This window comes from Hippichthys cyanospilos, chromosome 12, assembly GCF_059441005.1.
Source record: "Hippichthys cyanospilos isolate Australia breed blue-spotted pipefish chromosome 12, RoL_Hcya_1.0, whole genome shotgun sequence".
In the NCBI taxonomy this organism is placed as follows: Eukaryota; Metazoa; Chordata; class Actinopteri; order Syngnathiformes; family Syngnathidae; genus Hippichthys; species Hippichthys cyanospilos.
Window position 1 is genome coordinate 1048403 of NC_142380.1, and position 15551 is coordinate 1063953.

General features: G+C 42.0%; 1 protein-coding gene across 7 annotated transcripts in view; it reads right to left on the bottom strand.

Moving 5' to 3' along the window:
• Positions 1-15551, bottom strand: part of pard3ab (par-3 family cell polarity regulator alpha, b) — an 81315-nt gene that overhangs the window by 47110 nt on the left and 18654 nt on the right. For all 7 annotated transcript variants that reach the window (XR_015867427.1, XR_015867428.1, XM_088429119.1 and 4 more), the window contains 3 exons: positions 6656-6842; positions 4102-4298; positions 3895-4038 (listed from right to left, as the gene is read on the bottom strand). Coding sequence is in view for 5 of the 7 variants with exons in the window: in XM_088429119.1 (XP_088285245.1) it covers positions 3895-4038; positions 4102-4298; positions 6656-6842 (528 nt within the window). In the remaining 2 variants the exon portion in view is untranslated. The remainder of the gene's footprint in view (positions 1-3894; positions 4039-4101; positions 4299-6655; positions 6843-15551) is intronic.

Below are 15551 nucleotides of genomic sequence, written 5' to 3' on the forward strand. Positions count from 1 at the left end.
AAGGTCCGTGGCCCGGTACCGGTCCGCGACCCAAATAATCTACTTGTCAAGGGCAGTATGAGTTGGCTAGTGTTTGCCTCCCTCTTCAGGCGTTTTGAGTAAATCGTTCTAATTTCAGTTTATTCCAAGATGCGTTACGACAGGCTGAGTTCATCAAATGACACGTCGCAGTGACAACGGCAACGGAACACAATTGTTTCTGTGATTATAGCCGCTCGGCCGTTCCTGGTGTTCTCATAACTTCCGCTTGCTGTTTATGCCCGCGAAATCATTGCTTGTAAGTTTTGTTTTGATTTTTTTTTTTTTTTTAATGCGACATGCGTGTTTGTTAGTATATTTCATGTTGTATCAACGTTTAATATGGCCGGAGTAAATTTGAGCTGTTTACTGTTGTCTTCAATCTCTGGAGGTTATATTTTGTGAAACTATAACCTGCTATGTTAGTATATACATTCTGTGATTAATTATCGACCGTCAAAAAACGATGCGTCCGATGGACGCACGTTGATTTGAAAGTATGTCCTCTCCTGTCAAAAATGACGCATCTAGGACAGAGGCAAACGAGAGCACTGCAGTTATCAGTCAAAGTTAACCAATTTTAAGGGATGAGCAAAGAACTAAATAATGACACTTTTGCCAAAATAATAACACTTTTGATGACATATAATAGGATGATGAGAAAAAACAATGCATGTCCCCTTTAAAAGTTTTAGCTCTGCGTTGGATTAATCCCATTACGGCTACAGGGAAAATGAATGTGAAATGAAACAAATAAGATTATAGTCCACTCGCAGTGCAGTTTATTTGTTTAGAAGATGCAATCTCTGTTCGGCTCGTGGCTTTTCCGGCAACGTGAATAATTGCAAAAGCGCAAACAAATACGGAGCGACCGGGTCGTCTGGTGGCGAGGCGCAAACAAGCGGGCGGGAGTCGCGCCGTTCCGTTAAAGGCAAAATGGCAGCCGCGCACTTTCATCACCTTCACAAATTTTCACACAAAACAACATAACATACGTCACCTGAAGAGGCATTCATTCAAACTGTGCTCACCTAACACACACACACACACACACACACACACACACACTTGAGTCAAATCAAAGCTCCACAGCAGCACCTACTGGTCACACAAATATTTGAATAGAAGCAACTCTTGCAGACATTACAGTGTTTCTCCATGTTTTTAAAACATATTGTTGGTCGTTAAGAACTCATTTATTTGCAAGTTTTGGACATTTATAATCATTTGATTTATTCCTTTTTAATGAAAAGCGGTCTAGATCTTACACATTGTCCCTTTAAAGTAATGTGTTGTGAAATATTTTTAGTACCCCCTAACTAGCCCAAATCATTTTTGGGGAGAAAAAAAAAGTAAGATTTAAAACGTTTGGTGTGTCTGCTTTACTAACCTTTGTAATTGTGTCCTTTTTTTGACGAGTTTCAACTCTATTCCAATTTATCCCATTCACGCCGTTCCAATTTCAACATGTTCCAAATATTCAGTTGAGGGGTGCTTTTATTCTTGGTATTCCCAATATTTATTGTTTGCCCACAATTCCCCATTTTACACTGCAAAAAGTGCCGTTCTTTCCCAATGGGAAATTTGACATTTTATATTTAAAGCATTCCCATTTCACATTCACAATATTTAGCTCATTCTTTTAACCTTAAGGATCATTCCCAACATTGCATTCACACATTCCAACATTTCCCCACAATTTCCCATTTTCCACTCCAAAAAGTCCCATTCACTTAAATTGGGAGATTTAACATTTCACATTTAAAGCTCTGACATTTCAAATTCACAACATTAACAAGTTGCTGCATGTTCCGATTGATTTGCTCTTACTTTGAAAGCAGATATGTACATTTCTTTTAACATCATTAAAATATTGCTGATACCAAAGTTTTCTTGTACTGCAATTTGAAAATAACTACACTAGTATACACACAATTTCAGACACATGGGGACAGTGACAAACACACACAGACTCTACACACACATACGGTTTCTCAACATCACAAAATTACACAATATTAGCGTGCATTCACGTCACAGATGAGCCAAAGCAGCGCCTGCTAGACATACAATAGATGTAATCATTCTCACACATTTAATCACACTATAAACACACATAGAGATATGCATGAATGAACTCAATTAACACATGAACAGATATAGACGATGAGAAAATCAATTCCAGCACAGACACACACAAACGCACACACTCACAAAATAATAAAATCAATGCGCACACATGCCTGCGCACTACAACAAATGGATACCGCGTCAACACACACTTGATCAGAATCACAACAAACGCACTAACAAACAAACAGTACAAAAGCCTGAGACGCACACACAGCCATTCATCAAATGATAAAATCAAAACAAACGCTTACGCTTACACACACTTTGAGTTACTTCAAAGGTTCCAGCAGCACCAGCTGGTACCACTCACACACTTAAAAACAAAAAAAAAACATCACACATGTGCTTACACACCTGAACACGCACGTTTCATATACATGCATGAAATCAATTTATTCTCCCACACGCAGAAGTTGAACATGCCTTGCTTCTGATTTATGAGCGCTCTGCTTGCTAAAGACGCACCTGAGGGACACACACACACACACACACACACAGCTCCTAACAAGGGTGTGTGTGACTGTGTACGCTGCGTGACACACGCGTCTCCAGAGCTTTTGTGCCAACATACACATTCTAGATCTGTGTGTGGGTGTGCGTGTGGAGTGTTGTGTCTTCTAGCCTTGTAATTCCTGCACAGGTGTGTGTGTGTGTGTGCGCGCATGCAGTCGGCCTTTAGTGTGTCATTCTAACAACATCCCCGGTGAGTTGAGTGCCGCCTCCCTTCGTCGGCCCGCCAAGACAGATAACCACGTTGCTCCCTAATAGTCCAGGACACCGGTGCACACACACGCACGCACGCACGCACACACACGCAGTTACTCCAACAATGCGACTACACTTGACATATGCAAGTGTGTGTGTGCGTGTGAGAAGGGAGTTGACTTGAATAAAGTCAAACACGAAAACCCCGGTGAGGTTTTTAAAGGACTATACCACACACACACACACACACACACACACTCTTTTATATATTTATATGTGAGCGTATATAAATTATATATAACGCATTCTTCCGCAGTGGCGGTGAAGGCTGGCTGTTGCCATGGCGACCCACCCTACCTGTTCGACATCTTTCAACGCTAATTGTACAAGAGCCCAAGACTTGCGCCGCTCCGTTTGGCCGACCTTCACGCGTTGGATCAGATGAACGCGCGACGGGAGCCCGGCGTGATTTGCGGTCATTCTTTTTGAACCGGCAACCGAGAGGGGCGGTTGAGATCATTTTATTAAGTGTTATTACAAACAAAAAAACGCCTCGCGCAATGGCTCTTCTGATATGGGGGTTGAATGAGAAGTAATGATTGACATTTTCAAAGAAAAAAGAATCTTGTGCTAATGTCATCACCCCACGAATAGATTGTGAAAGCCTTCATCAAGGGTTTTCGTCCAAATCGATGTGATTTTGTTGCAGCTACTTGACCTTAACCTTGACCTTAACGCCCTCCATGAAACTAGTATGTTTTTTGGACGGTTCGAGCTCCTTAAGTCAAAATTTTATACTGCGCTTGTGCAGGTGTAATGATAATAAAGGGTACTGTTTGCTTTACATCCATTTGCTGAATAATAACACCATTTTTTTTTTTTTTTTACAGACTTGAGCCGCGCCCTCTGTTTGTGGCATGGCTAATTTTTTTTTTTCTCCTCCATCACCCACCTGTTGCCTTGCACTGCAGGGGCAGTGACAATAAAGTCTGTCTGTCAGTCTGCCAACGTTTTTGTCAAAAACAAGCGCAAAGATACCTGTTCCTGCCTCTCCAACCATCGGTCCACCATTGGGTGATTGGCGCTGAGGGACGAACGCGCCGTCTCCCTCTGAAAGTCTCTCTGATTGGCCCAGGTCCCGGCATCCCTTGGCAGGCTGCGGTACGTATCCAAGGCTTTACTCTGCCGCGGGAAAATCAAAACGTATTTTCGCCGCTTCTGGCCAGGGGGACGTGTCCGGCTTACCTTTCTCTCCAGGCTACCGCTGCCCGAAGCGTGGCGGGCTTTCAGAAAGCCGGCGGTGGTGGACCATCGGGTCGGGTTCTTCCGTGACGGCGGTTCTTCGACTTGGACCCGCGGATCGCCGCCGGCGCCGCCGCCGAAAGGCCCGTTGAGACAGAGCAAGGCCGGGTCGCTGCTGCGCCGAACGTGCAGGGGCATATCTGACAAGAAAAGGGAAAATCATTTTAAAACGCTTGACTTTTTGAAAAACGTAATGACACCACGTTTACACCGGTGATACTACACTGCAAAAAGTAGTAAAAAAAAAAAGACTTAATAATAAAAAATAAGACTAATAATAATAACTAATAAGCCTTAAAATAAAAAATGTATCCTATTTTTATCTAAAAAAGGAAAAATATCTTGTGTCTTAAATCTTTAGAAAAAAATGCTTATTTCAAGATAGCGACTAGAATGTTCCTATTCAGATTCTTTTGCTCAAAACATTCATTTATTCACATAATAGGATAAAAAGGTGATTTTGGCTTAAGACCAAGGCCATTTTCTTCATTCGGGAAACGATAGCAAAAGCAAAAAGTTATCATTAGAACTTATTCACTTTTTTGATTATTGTGAGAAATCGTGATTTGATCTATTTAGTATACTGCTGCCAATATGTGTCTAAATAAAACAAGAGAGGGAAAAACACTGACAAATAGCGACGCAAAGCTGATGTCACGTGACCTACGCCGGTAGGTACGTACAGGCCTGGATACGCCGCACTAACTCAATGAAAGACATTATCGTAATTAATTATCACGAATCCCCGAAGAAATAAAGCCGGTAAAAGAAATCGCGGAAGTGCGCGCGACGCCAACATCCGAAAAGCCAGCTCTGCGCCGCCCGTTCAAGTGCCCGATGAAGTCAATTCATCAGCGGCGCGTCGCCGCGGGGGATCGGTGGCTAACGAGGCGGCGGGCTGGAGTCGGCTCAACACTGTGGGAACAACAACGGTGCGGGGGAGGGAAAAGCCTTCCATTCAAACTAATCGTGCTGTTTAAAAGTTGCGCTGCGTGGGCGGCCCGCTTCCAAACAGCACGCCTGCAAATAAACGCCAGCGACACTTCAAACCGTACATGACCCTCAATCCTTCTTTTTCTTTTCCCCCCGCTTACACTCAAAAATCTGAGGACTGACTGGAGCGGACCACACATGGAAAGTGAAGGAGAAAAAAATGTTTTGTTGACAGGATGAAGTGTCACCAAGCGTCTTGATTTTGAGCACGTAAACCAGCCAGGATTATTGTAAACACGAGAGCCGACAGAGTCAAGAGTGTCAAAGCGCAACGGCGGAGGCGCTCGGGAGCGTGGGACCGACAACCGCGCTGGGAAGCGGACCACAAATTTCCAGCGTGCATGCGGCTCATTCCAGAACTGGAGGACATTTTACGTCCCATCTTAAACTATAAATAATCGACATACAAAATACTAAAACATGCGCTTTCTGAGTACTTTTACTTGTCCTGAGAACAAACCGAAAAAAAAAACGAAGAGAAAAGAATTCTTGAAAATAGTTTTCAATACACTAAATAAGCTTAAAACATAAGAGGCCAACTCCAGTCCTTGAGGGCCGGCATCCTGCATTTGTCTCCCCAACACACCTGATTCAAACGCTTAGCTCATGAGCAAGGAGCTTGAAAATGATGCCAATAATTTGAATCAGGTGTGTTTTGAGAGGGAGGGCTCCAAAACATGCAGAATACCGGCCCTCCAGGACTGGACTTCAACACTTGAACGCCGTAAAATGATATTTTCTTTTGTCCCAACCCTGTAACGATCAATCTCAACTGAAAGTGTTCAAATGGAATTGAAATGTAATTTTTGTCAGTATTCATAGGTGTTAAACTACATTGAGTACCTACTTCTCAAAAGGCCTGTCTGTCTGTTTGTCTGTCTGTCAATCCAAAGATCTATCTATCTGTCCAAACATCTTTCAAAAGATCGAGACACCCCATGCTTCAGCGCATATTCGTACACAAACGAGCAAGACAAGACATAATAAAACATGTTGTTTTTTTTTGTTTTTATCCATATATAAAGCATATATTCTTTATCCTCTGCAGAGCATGTCTAATGACCGCAGCATGCAAAGGTTAGGTATTTGGCCTATGTTCCGAAAACAAAAAAGATTTAATAATCATAATTTGTTTTCTGGACAATGAATTTGAAAGAATGTCCTATTTTCGAACAAAGGGACAGGGAATTTTATTTATTTTTTTTTAATCTGCTCAGGCAGATTCTTTAAATTGATGGTTTCCTGCAGCCCTTTGCATTCTATTGACCTCATTTACTACCAGCATTGCAAATGAATTTTTTACTTAAATATTATGTACTGCCCGCCCAGTAAAATTGGATCTGATGTCGGCTGCTTATCTCCACCCAAAGCAGCAAAAAACGTCATTGTTACTATAAAATGTACAATATCATAGAGTGCCGATGGGTTCTTATCGTCTTCGCTGGTTTTCCTGTGACATAAAACGAAAAGGCCTGAAATAAAAACGCAAGCAAATGGGGCTTACTCGTGCGCAGGGCCGAGGGCGTGACTTCGATCTCGCTGGCCGCCTGATAGGGTTGGAAGGCCGAGGCGCCGCCGCCGCCCGCGAGCTCCACGGTGGCAAACAGATCCGGGCTCTGCGTGCCCGTGGAACTGGCGCTGGTGCCGTCGCCGCCAAGGTGCGGCTCCTGCTCGTCGTAGATGGCGATCAACTGCGGGACGCGCGCGGAGAACACAGATAAGCGGGACACAATACATCAACGGTCCCCAAACCGCCGCTCGTGGGATTCCCGTTTTTACTTGGCCATCTGAACATCCTCCGAACATTACACGCTTAGGAAATGCACCCGCGCGTACAGAGGACGGCGCTATTTGTTGACATTTTCTGCACATTCAAGGTTCACTTCACATTAGCGCTTTAATAGCATGCTGGACAAGCTGCTGTTAAAACAACACAAGCCCACATTAATGGATGTGTGCACGTACGCACACGGTCATGTGCACACACACACACACACGTCAAGACCCATTCTTCCCATTAGGGCCTTACATAGGCACACCCTTCACATTAGAGCTGGAGTCAGCTGGAGCTGGATGTAATGAGGCTAATAAAAGGTGCAAGGTCTGTGTCTGCGTGTGTGTGCGTGCGTATGCATGTGTGGTATACAAACTGGGTGCGACCTGATGAGAACTCCTTTACTCTACCTCATTAGACAGCTGAGTAAAGGCTAACTCAGGGACATACACACACACACACATACGTGCTCGCTATTAGTGAGTAATCAGTGAGGTTTCGCCGACATGGACGACGTGTCAGGTGGCACAATTAACCGGCAGTGACCTTCCTTGAAAAAAATGGATTTTTCCAACATTTCCTCATCATGGAGTTCAAATGTCACTCAAGCGAACACGAAATGTTCTTTGCCGACGACTTTGCAGTTGCTGTTTAAAATCCTCTGCTGGCGTTTGTATTGCGGAACGACGGTTTCAAATCCTATACTTTCTTTCCAGCTATCCATCCAAAGATCTATCGTGAGATCGAGCTATCAAAAGATCTCTCCAAAGATCTATCGAAAGATCTATCTATCTATCCATCCATGGTATCTATCTATGGTATCTATCTATCTATCTATGGTATCTATCTATCTATCTATCTATCTATCTATCCATCTATCCATCCGTCTGTCGGAAAGCTAAAGCTTGCTGCTTTGGCTGTGATCCGCCACTTTGGCGGTATCAATGCGAAGGAGGCAAACAACACAAGAATGACTTTGACAAGTACAGCTGCGTTATCTAAACAGCGGCGTCCCAATACGACCGAAGAGCAGGCTTTCAAACTTTCCCCTCCTTACAAAAGACTTTTTCCCGGCAGGACTGCCCGCAGACGCCAAAAAGAGATTGGCGTTCTTTGTTTACGTCATCTGTTGCTAAACGGCGGTTGTCAACCTAATGTGCAACAACGCTTGAAGACCAGATCCTGCGGCAAGAAAACAATCGTGCTGTTTTCTGTCCTGGAAGACAGCTTGGATTATGTACAGTGGAGGAGGCAGACTGTCCTCCATCCAATAATGTCATCTTGAATTTCCATTAATAACAACACCAGAATCCCTGCAGTCCAATACCTTGAGAGAAGAAGGAAAAGTCATCAAGTTAAAAATCAGATGAAAACTTGATATTGCGGTTTGGCATCAGTGGATTTACTTCCCATCTATGTCCATGTTTTTTTTGTGTGTTTTGGACATTTTGGGTATCTGTAGAGAGTATCAATGACACCAAATTGATGGAAAACATGCTTTAGAAGACACAATGAAAAGAAACTCAAAAAGTGGCTTGCTCACTTGATCACTATTTGATCTCCTCTGCTATTGTCCTCACTCTTTTTGTTCCTCTTTTTTTTCGTGGTTCTACTCATTTGGCCAAGTTATCGACAGGGGCGCACATAATTTTTTGTGGGTTACTCACATAAGTAACAGGATCTAGTATTTAGTATGCACCCTTTCTTTTATTAAAAAGTTTTCCGCAAAGTCCATCTCAGTGTGTGTGCAGCCACTCACTACAAAATGTAATATCAACAGCGACCAGAGGTGGCGCCGAAAAACAAAGCTCAAAGCACAAATGAAGAAACTGTTGAACTAAATCAGTTCCAAACATTATTTCCAACTTGCACAGAATTTGCAACCCAGTTTTGTATTTTCTTTACCTTTGAGCACATGTAAGAGAAGAAAATATTATAAAAAATACGAACATGAACTCGTAAAATACTTCTATCAGTGCCTTTGTTTTTTTCTTTGATGAATACATTGATGCCACTCCCACTCCTCTTAATTTGAAGCTCAAGATTGGCACTAAATGCTCACGTTAAATCTGACACCTAGCTAAAAATTCCATACAATATTTGCACTTTTGCAGAAGGGACTGTATACTTGGTTGAAAGTCCCTTAAAGTTGAGTAGAGCGCAACAGAGCGGCATTCCCTTGTAATGACCAGGAATGTGGGCGACAAGGCTAGCGGTGGCGTTGCTAACGAGCGCCATACATCATGTGCCATCATCGCTAATCGCACTACTTGGCTATATTTAGCTAGTGTGCTTCAATTACCTGTTTTTTTTTTTTGCGCAGAGCTAATCAACACGTCGCAGGCGGCGTGCAGGCCGCGCTTAAAAATAAAGAAATAAATAAATGCAGATGGTGGCGAGAGCGTTGATGTATTCGTTTAATTAAGTTGCCCGACCCGCACACAAACGCTTAATAGCATTTGGGGGGAAACTCGCTGACAGCCAAGATTAATACGATGACTTGCGCTAGCCTCAATATTGCAACTACGTCCACAGTTAATAAACAACGGGACCAAACAACGCTATTAAGTTAACTGTTTGTGGGATTTATCAATGCTATATAACTTTAGAAAACCTGAGATCTCTAATTTAGGAGTCTCGAAAAAAAAAGGATAAAAATTGATCATCGAAGAGCTAAAAACGTCAATGCAATCACCATTTACAACATCTCCAGACTTGAGGAAAGCAAAGGTTAAACTTTTTCAGTGTTAATCTGAATGAAGTCTTCTCCTTTACTAGGTCATATTTTCAGACTGTTTGCAATAAACTCTTTGATGAAAAAACAGTCATTGGAAAGAGGGACGAACCCTAGGAATTCGATTCATCCAGCCATCATTTGAACTGCTGACCATCTTCACTGAAGTCAATAGATGACAATTAGCTTTTGTCTCTTATGTGACAATTAGCGGGCCGGCATGCGGTTATTTGACGCGGTTCCTCGCGGCACGCCGTCCCAACGCTTGGGATGGTTCGCCCGCAAACACAAGCCATGTGCTTTCCCGCCGAGATCATTTGTCTCTTTCGCTACATTTTACATCTCAGACAGCGCTGATTTCACTGGAGAGTCATTTCCTTCAAAATGGTGCGATAACTCATCGCGCGCTTCGGCGTCTCTCTGACGTTGAAGATAACGGATGATATTCCGGGCGGCGCTGATTTCAGAGGGAGAATTCTTCACGATTAAGCATATTTGCGATTTGCTGAGATTCTTTGGGGCAAAGGGACGGCGGATTTGTGATTCGTTTGGGGAGTTGGAGGGGTGGGATTGCAGGATCTTCGTTCTTCTGTCCAAACATGAACTCTAACCTTAGAAGACGCTTAGAAGACATCATCAGCTTACACGGTGTCACTCAAACCTCATTAAAAGAACTCCAACTGTCACATCAAAGTCAGCACTTGGACAGAAGAACACAAATCAAGGAGAAAAGGAGTTTCAACATGTGGCAACAATACTGAGGCTATGAAAGCGCGACATCCAAACCCTACAATTCAAAAAGTCATTCTCCATCCATCTGGTGTACGACACTTGATAAGATTTGAACTAACATTAGCCGGCATCTTATCCACAAGTTGTTGGATCAACAAATTAAATTTGGGTATAATATCATGAATGTCAACATTCTCACAAAGAAAGTACTACTGGCGGGCCAGATTTCACACAGAGACATACGACAGTGACTGCTCTCAAGTGAAACTGCGCCGTCCTTCCTCACTACAAAATGTAGTACGTTTTAGTTTACATTTTCGGTGATCCAGGCATCATTTACAAGTCCCCTGGAGCAATAAAAATTATTCTAAGCATGTAAGTTTACTTAAGTTTAGTTTGGGGTCATGCAAAGTGTTTCCTGTGTCATTCAACAACAGCCCAATGCGCTACAATACACGTTACTTATATGTTTTTGGATGAATATGTACAATGTTTGCCGTAGCTAATGTCAGTTTTATGTTTGTTAGTTCTATGTCGTGAACTGTTGGTGGAAAGCGCGTTAAAGATGACAGTAAACAATGGGGCAAAGAACGAGCGCTTCTTGTTTCTTACCAAATGTCACGCTTTTGGGGCTACATTCTCAAAAACGACTACAGGTTTCCCGATAAAGAATGTAAAGCGGGGGAAGAGGTTCTGGAAGGAATGCTTGTAATGACTTGTAAGCATGTACTATGTTCTCTCACTCTAGTCTTTGCGGATCTGCTCAGCTTTCCAGGAGGCTCAAGTCCAGCCATAATGGCAGCTGAGCGTGAAACAGTCATCACAATCCCCCAATTGCAGACTCCTCATCCGGTCTTGGCAGAGGGAAAGCAAATACTTGACGGTCTGAGTTGAAACTCGCAGTCCTTCTGGAAGCGATATTGAGGAACATGCGGGATTTTGAGTAGGCACATGGGCTTTAGAACAACGGTTGAACGTTTGGTCTCCGTCTGGGTCAAATTGAAGCATGCTGCGGTTCATTTGTGGTTGTGAAAATATGTTTTCGGTCCAGATACAAACTCAGAGACAGATCCCCGGATTGTAACATTTGTACACAAAAATGGGATGAAGGAATCCACTTGAGTGCCGGTTTGCCCGCGAAGGAGATGTTTACTGCGGTCTTCCACTTTTCATATTTACGCATTTCATCCACACTTCACCAATTTAGACCGTACAACAAACATCAAATTGACATTAGCTATGACTGACAATGTACGTATTCTCATAAAAACACATACATAACAACTCCTTAGCACTTTAGCAATGACATCACACAGGAAGCACTTTGCATGACCCAAACTAAGCCTAAGTAAAGTTACATGCTCAAAACAATTCAAAAATAAATGATACTGCTCCTGTGGACTTTTAAATGATTCCTGGATCACTGGAAATGTCGAATTTCACATCTGCAGGGTGATTAAAAACAAACACATTTTAAAGGGGAATGCATTCCCGGAACGCGGCGTCCTAACAATCAGATTTTCTCAGTCGTAACACTTAAAGAAAAGAATCCACGTCTACGTTTGCAGCACGGCGAGGCTCTTTAAACCCCCCGGTTACAAAGATTAGGAAAGCATTGCATCAGTTCCATCACCCCGCTTAAAAAAAGGATTTTTGACACACACGCCAGTTACATTTGCTCTGGATGGGTCTTGATGAGCCCCACCAGAGCAAAAGTTCAGCACGTTCCTTGTTGCGCACAGTCCAATGAAACTAAACAAGACGACGCAGAAGATGAGGTGAGGGGTGGCGTGCCACTTTTACGGGCAATTAATCTTGTGAGCAAAGAGGGACTCGAGAGGACCAAATATGTCTGTGAGCATTTCTTTTTATGGAGCAATTACACTGACAACGATGGGAGAGCGGAGGAGAATGGAAGACCTACCGTATTTTTCGGAGTATACGTCGAGTTTTTTCCCCCTCGTTTTCAACCCCCGTATTAGAGGGGACGACTTATAACGGCATAACTCAAAGCAGACATATCTTATTATATATACCGGGCCGCATGGGTCGCAATAATAATGAACTATTTAATATTTTATCTGAGCCTGAATATTAAACATAAATTTAATAGCCCTGAAAAGCTGATACCTCCGCAGTGCTGTCTTATCTGTGTTTTAGCTTGTTTTAAATGTGCTTTATAAATAAAATAACTCGACAGCTATTTTATTTTTGAAAACTGGCTGGATTCTCTTGCCCAAATTTAACTCACAAATACTAGTAAGTTAACGTATTTAGGCCTAATTGGCCCTTTGTGGTCGACAACGAGGCTGCATGAATATTTTTTTTCCGCGGACTTTGACACATTATGAAAAGGGAAAGACGGCTTGAATCGATGAATCCATCTAGTGGAAGCATAATGCAACTCCAGCCACTACTGTAGCTTCTATTCTATGCGCCTTATAATGAAATTGAGATTTTGCCATATATTTTGGTTAGTTTTGTTGCATTAACTGCAAGAATAAATCAACAAACTCGTCTCCTTTCCTTCTGATTTAAACAAGTCCCAAATTTGTTTAAACAGACTTGGCTTCCTCATCATTTCGGTCCAAAGAGGGAAGCTGCAGCTACAAAATGGCCAGCGACAAAAATGTTGTTTCGATTGCTTCTTCGTTCAATAACTTTTACTTCAATGACTGACTTGTCCAGCGTTATTTACCATTACAATGAAAAAACTGTTTAAGATGCAGTTTAAGGGTCAACACATTATCATAATGGAAGTATTTCAACATTGCTATAGACGTCTCCGCCGTACGGAAGGGACAATTTGCTTCATCCCTCTATGGCTTTGCTAATCTAATGTGATGCTAATGAGTTTGTGCACAGATAAGAATAGATGCAGGGAAATCTGCAGAAGGAAGTAAAGGGCTTGAAAAAACAAGAAACAAAGTAAACTGGAAACAGAGGCTACTTGTGACGGCCCTTGTGGGCTTTGTCAGGAGCATTTCCTTGGAGGTGTGCGTAAGAAAGTATTTAACCCTCCTCGCACAATAACATCAGGCTAAACATTTGTCTTGGCAACAGCCGGCTGCTTGGAGTAATGCTAAAAAATAAACAGGACTCTACGGGGAGGAAAATGGAGTAGACTGGTCTTCAGAGCACCACAAATCTCCCCCAAGACCTGCTAATAAAAACATACCTATGCGGGAACAGCCCAACGGATTATTTGCATGGCTGGAACACAATCGGAGGATGGAAAAAAGGACAAAGCGGCCGTTTGGTTGAGTTTATGAGGCGGAATACTAAATATACGTGCTCTGTTGTGAGGGCGGCTCTAACCGAGTCTTACCAGCCAGTATTTGAATAAAAATAATGACTGCGGTACAGAAAAACCCCAGGATTTCAGTCTATGATCCTACCCTGCCCCCTTGTGGTGAAAAAGTGCTCGATTGACAGTAGAAAAGTCTCATCAACAGATGAAAACAAAATCCCAACTGCAACAAACCAGCAAGTGCTTGGAAAAAAAAAGGTTGCCTGGAAAAACACCCGGATCCAGTCTGGCAAAATGTGATTATACACTGACACCTTGTGGTGAAAGAGTGCAATGGCCAACTTCCAGTTAAAAGACTTCTTTGAAACAAAAAGAAAAAAGGGGGAAAAATCAGTTTATTCACATTTTTTGTTTGCATTCTGGATTTTAATCAATTTTTAACCAAATCAATAAACCCGACAAATGACTCATTATTTATTAAAATATTTTTTGTCCAAAATACCCAATTTCACGTCAGGTTAACATTCATAGCATGCCCCAAAAATACATATTCATAGTTTGAACAGAACTTGCCAAATTAAGTATTAGTAACTATTGTAAACACGTCAAAAAAAAAACTCAACCTGCACTCTATCACTAATACAAATATACAAATGTAACGAGCTAATTTGATTTATTACTAAACATTTCATTTTAGGAAAGGAACAAAATGCAGTGTGACACTCCAACCACAAGAGGGCAGAGCTAGACAACAAAAGCTCATGTTGCTTTGACAGTGCCAATTTTCTAAGAATCCACCTGGGTTAGGAGTGAATTAAAACATTTACATTTAACATTTCAGCAATTTTAAGCCTCGATACATTTTTTTAAGTGGTATTTAGGTGGCACAGTCCTGACGGGAATCATGGACAACATCCTGCCTCAGTTAGAAACATTCTAGTAGAAGCATTTTAAATAATAATAAATGACCTTATGTAATGAAATTCCATCTTTATCAACTAGTTCATTTTGGAGAACAAAGTGATCTGTTCAACCGAGAACGCGAGATATTTTAGCAGAGATGGTGAGCATCATGAGGACATTTTAGGCAAAAAGAATCCAGAACATTATTTCAGGAAGGTTGAGTTTTCCTATCATTCTACGATCAGTCACGATATTCTTAACATTTCTCTTTTTCGCCTTTTTAGAAGAGGTGAAACCTGACATCCTGTCTCCCTTGTGTCCATGTACGGTTGCGTCCGGCTTTAGTGCTGTGTTGCGGGTCCTCGGGATCACTGAGGCCGGACCTCCGAAACAAAAACATGAGGATGGATGCCAGAGTGACCACAGAAGGAAATGTGCTAACTCAAAATGATGTTTAACAAGACCGGACCAAGAGTATCAAGAATGAACAAAAGGTAACAAAAAGGTAGAGAATGTGTTCTTTGTCAGTTTTGGACAAAGTAGTGCTTGAAGTCCTTATTTCAAGTAAGACTCCTGGTATTGCCTGTTAAAAGCTTTCCTTTTCTTGGAAGTTGTAGGCTCGTCACCTGTCTCTTGAGAGGACCTTTCCCTCTTTCTAAAGATGTCTATTCTTACACACACACTGTATTTGTTCGATATAAGGAAAAACAAATTCCAATAGCTCCCAAAAAGTTAGAAACCAAATCCCCCCCTTTTTTTTTAACTGTAATTTGGGTGAATTAGATGAAATGATATTGTAAACTACAAGGCTCTAGTTCTAGTTTCTGTCAGTGTGAAGTCAAATACATTTTAACCATATTTGTCACATATTTCGCACAAAATAGCTTCTTCAAACCAAATAGCAGAGGTCCTGTCTTTTGAGAATTGCTTCACGAGATTTTTTGTGGGCGTTTTATGGCAAAAATCCCTATCAAATTTCAGTCTGCTATGAGAAAGTGGGTCAGAGG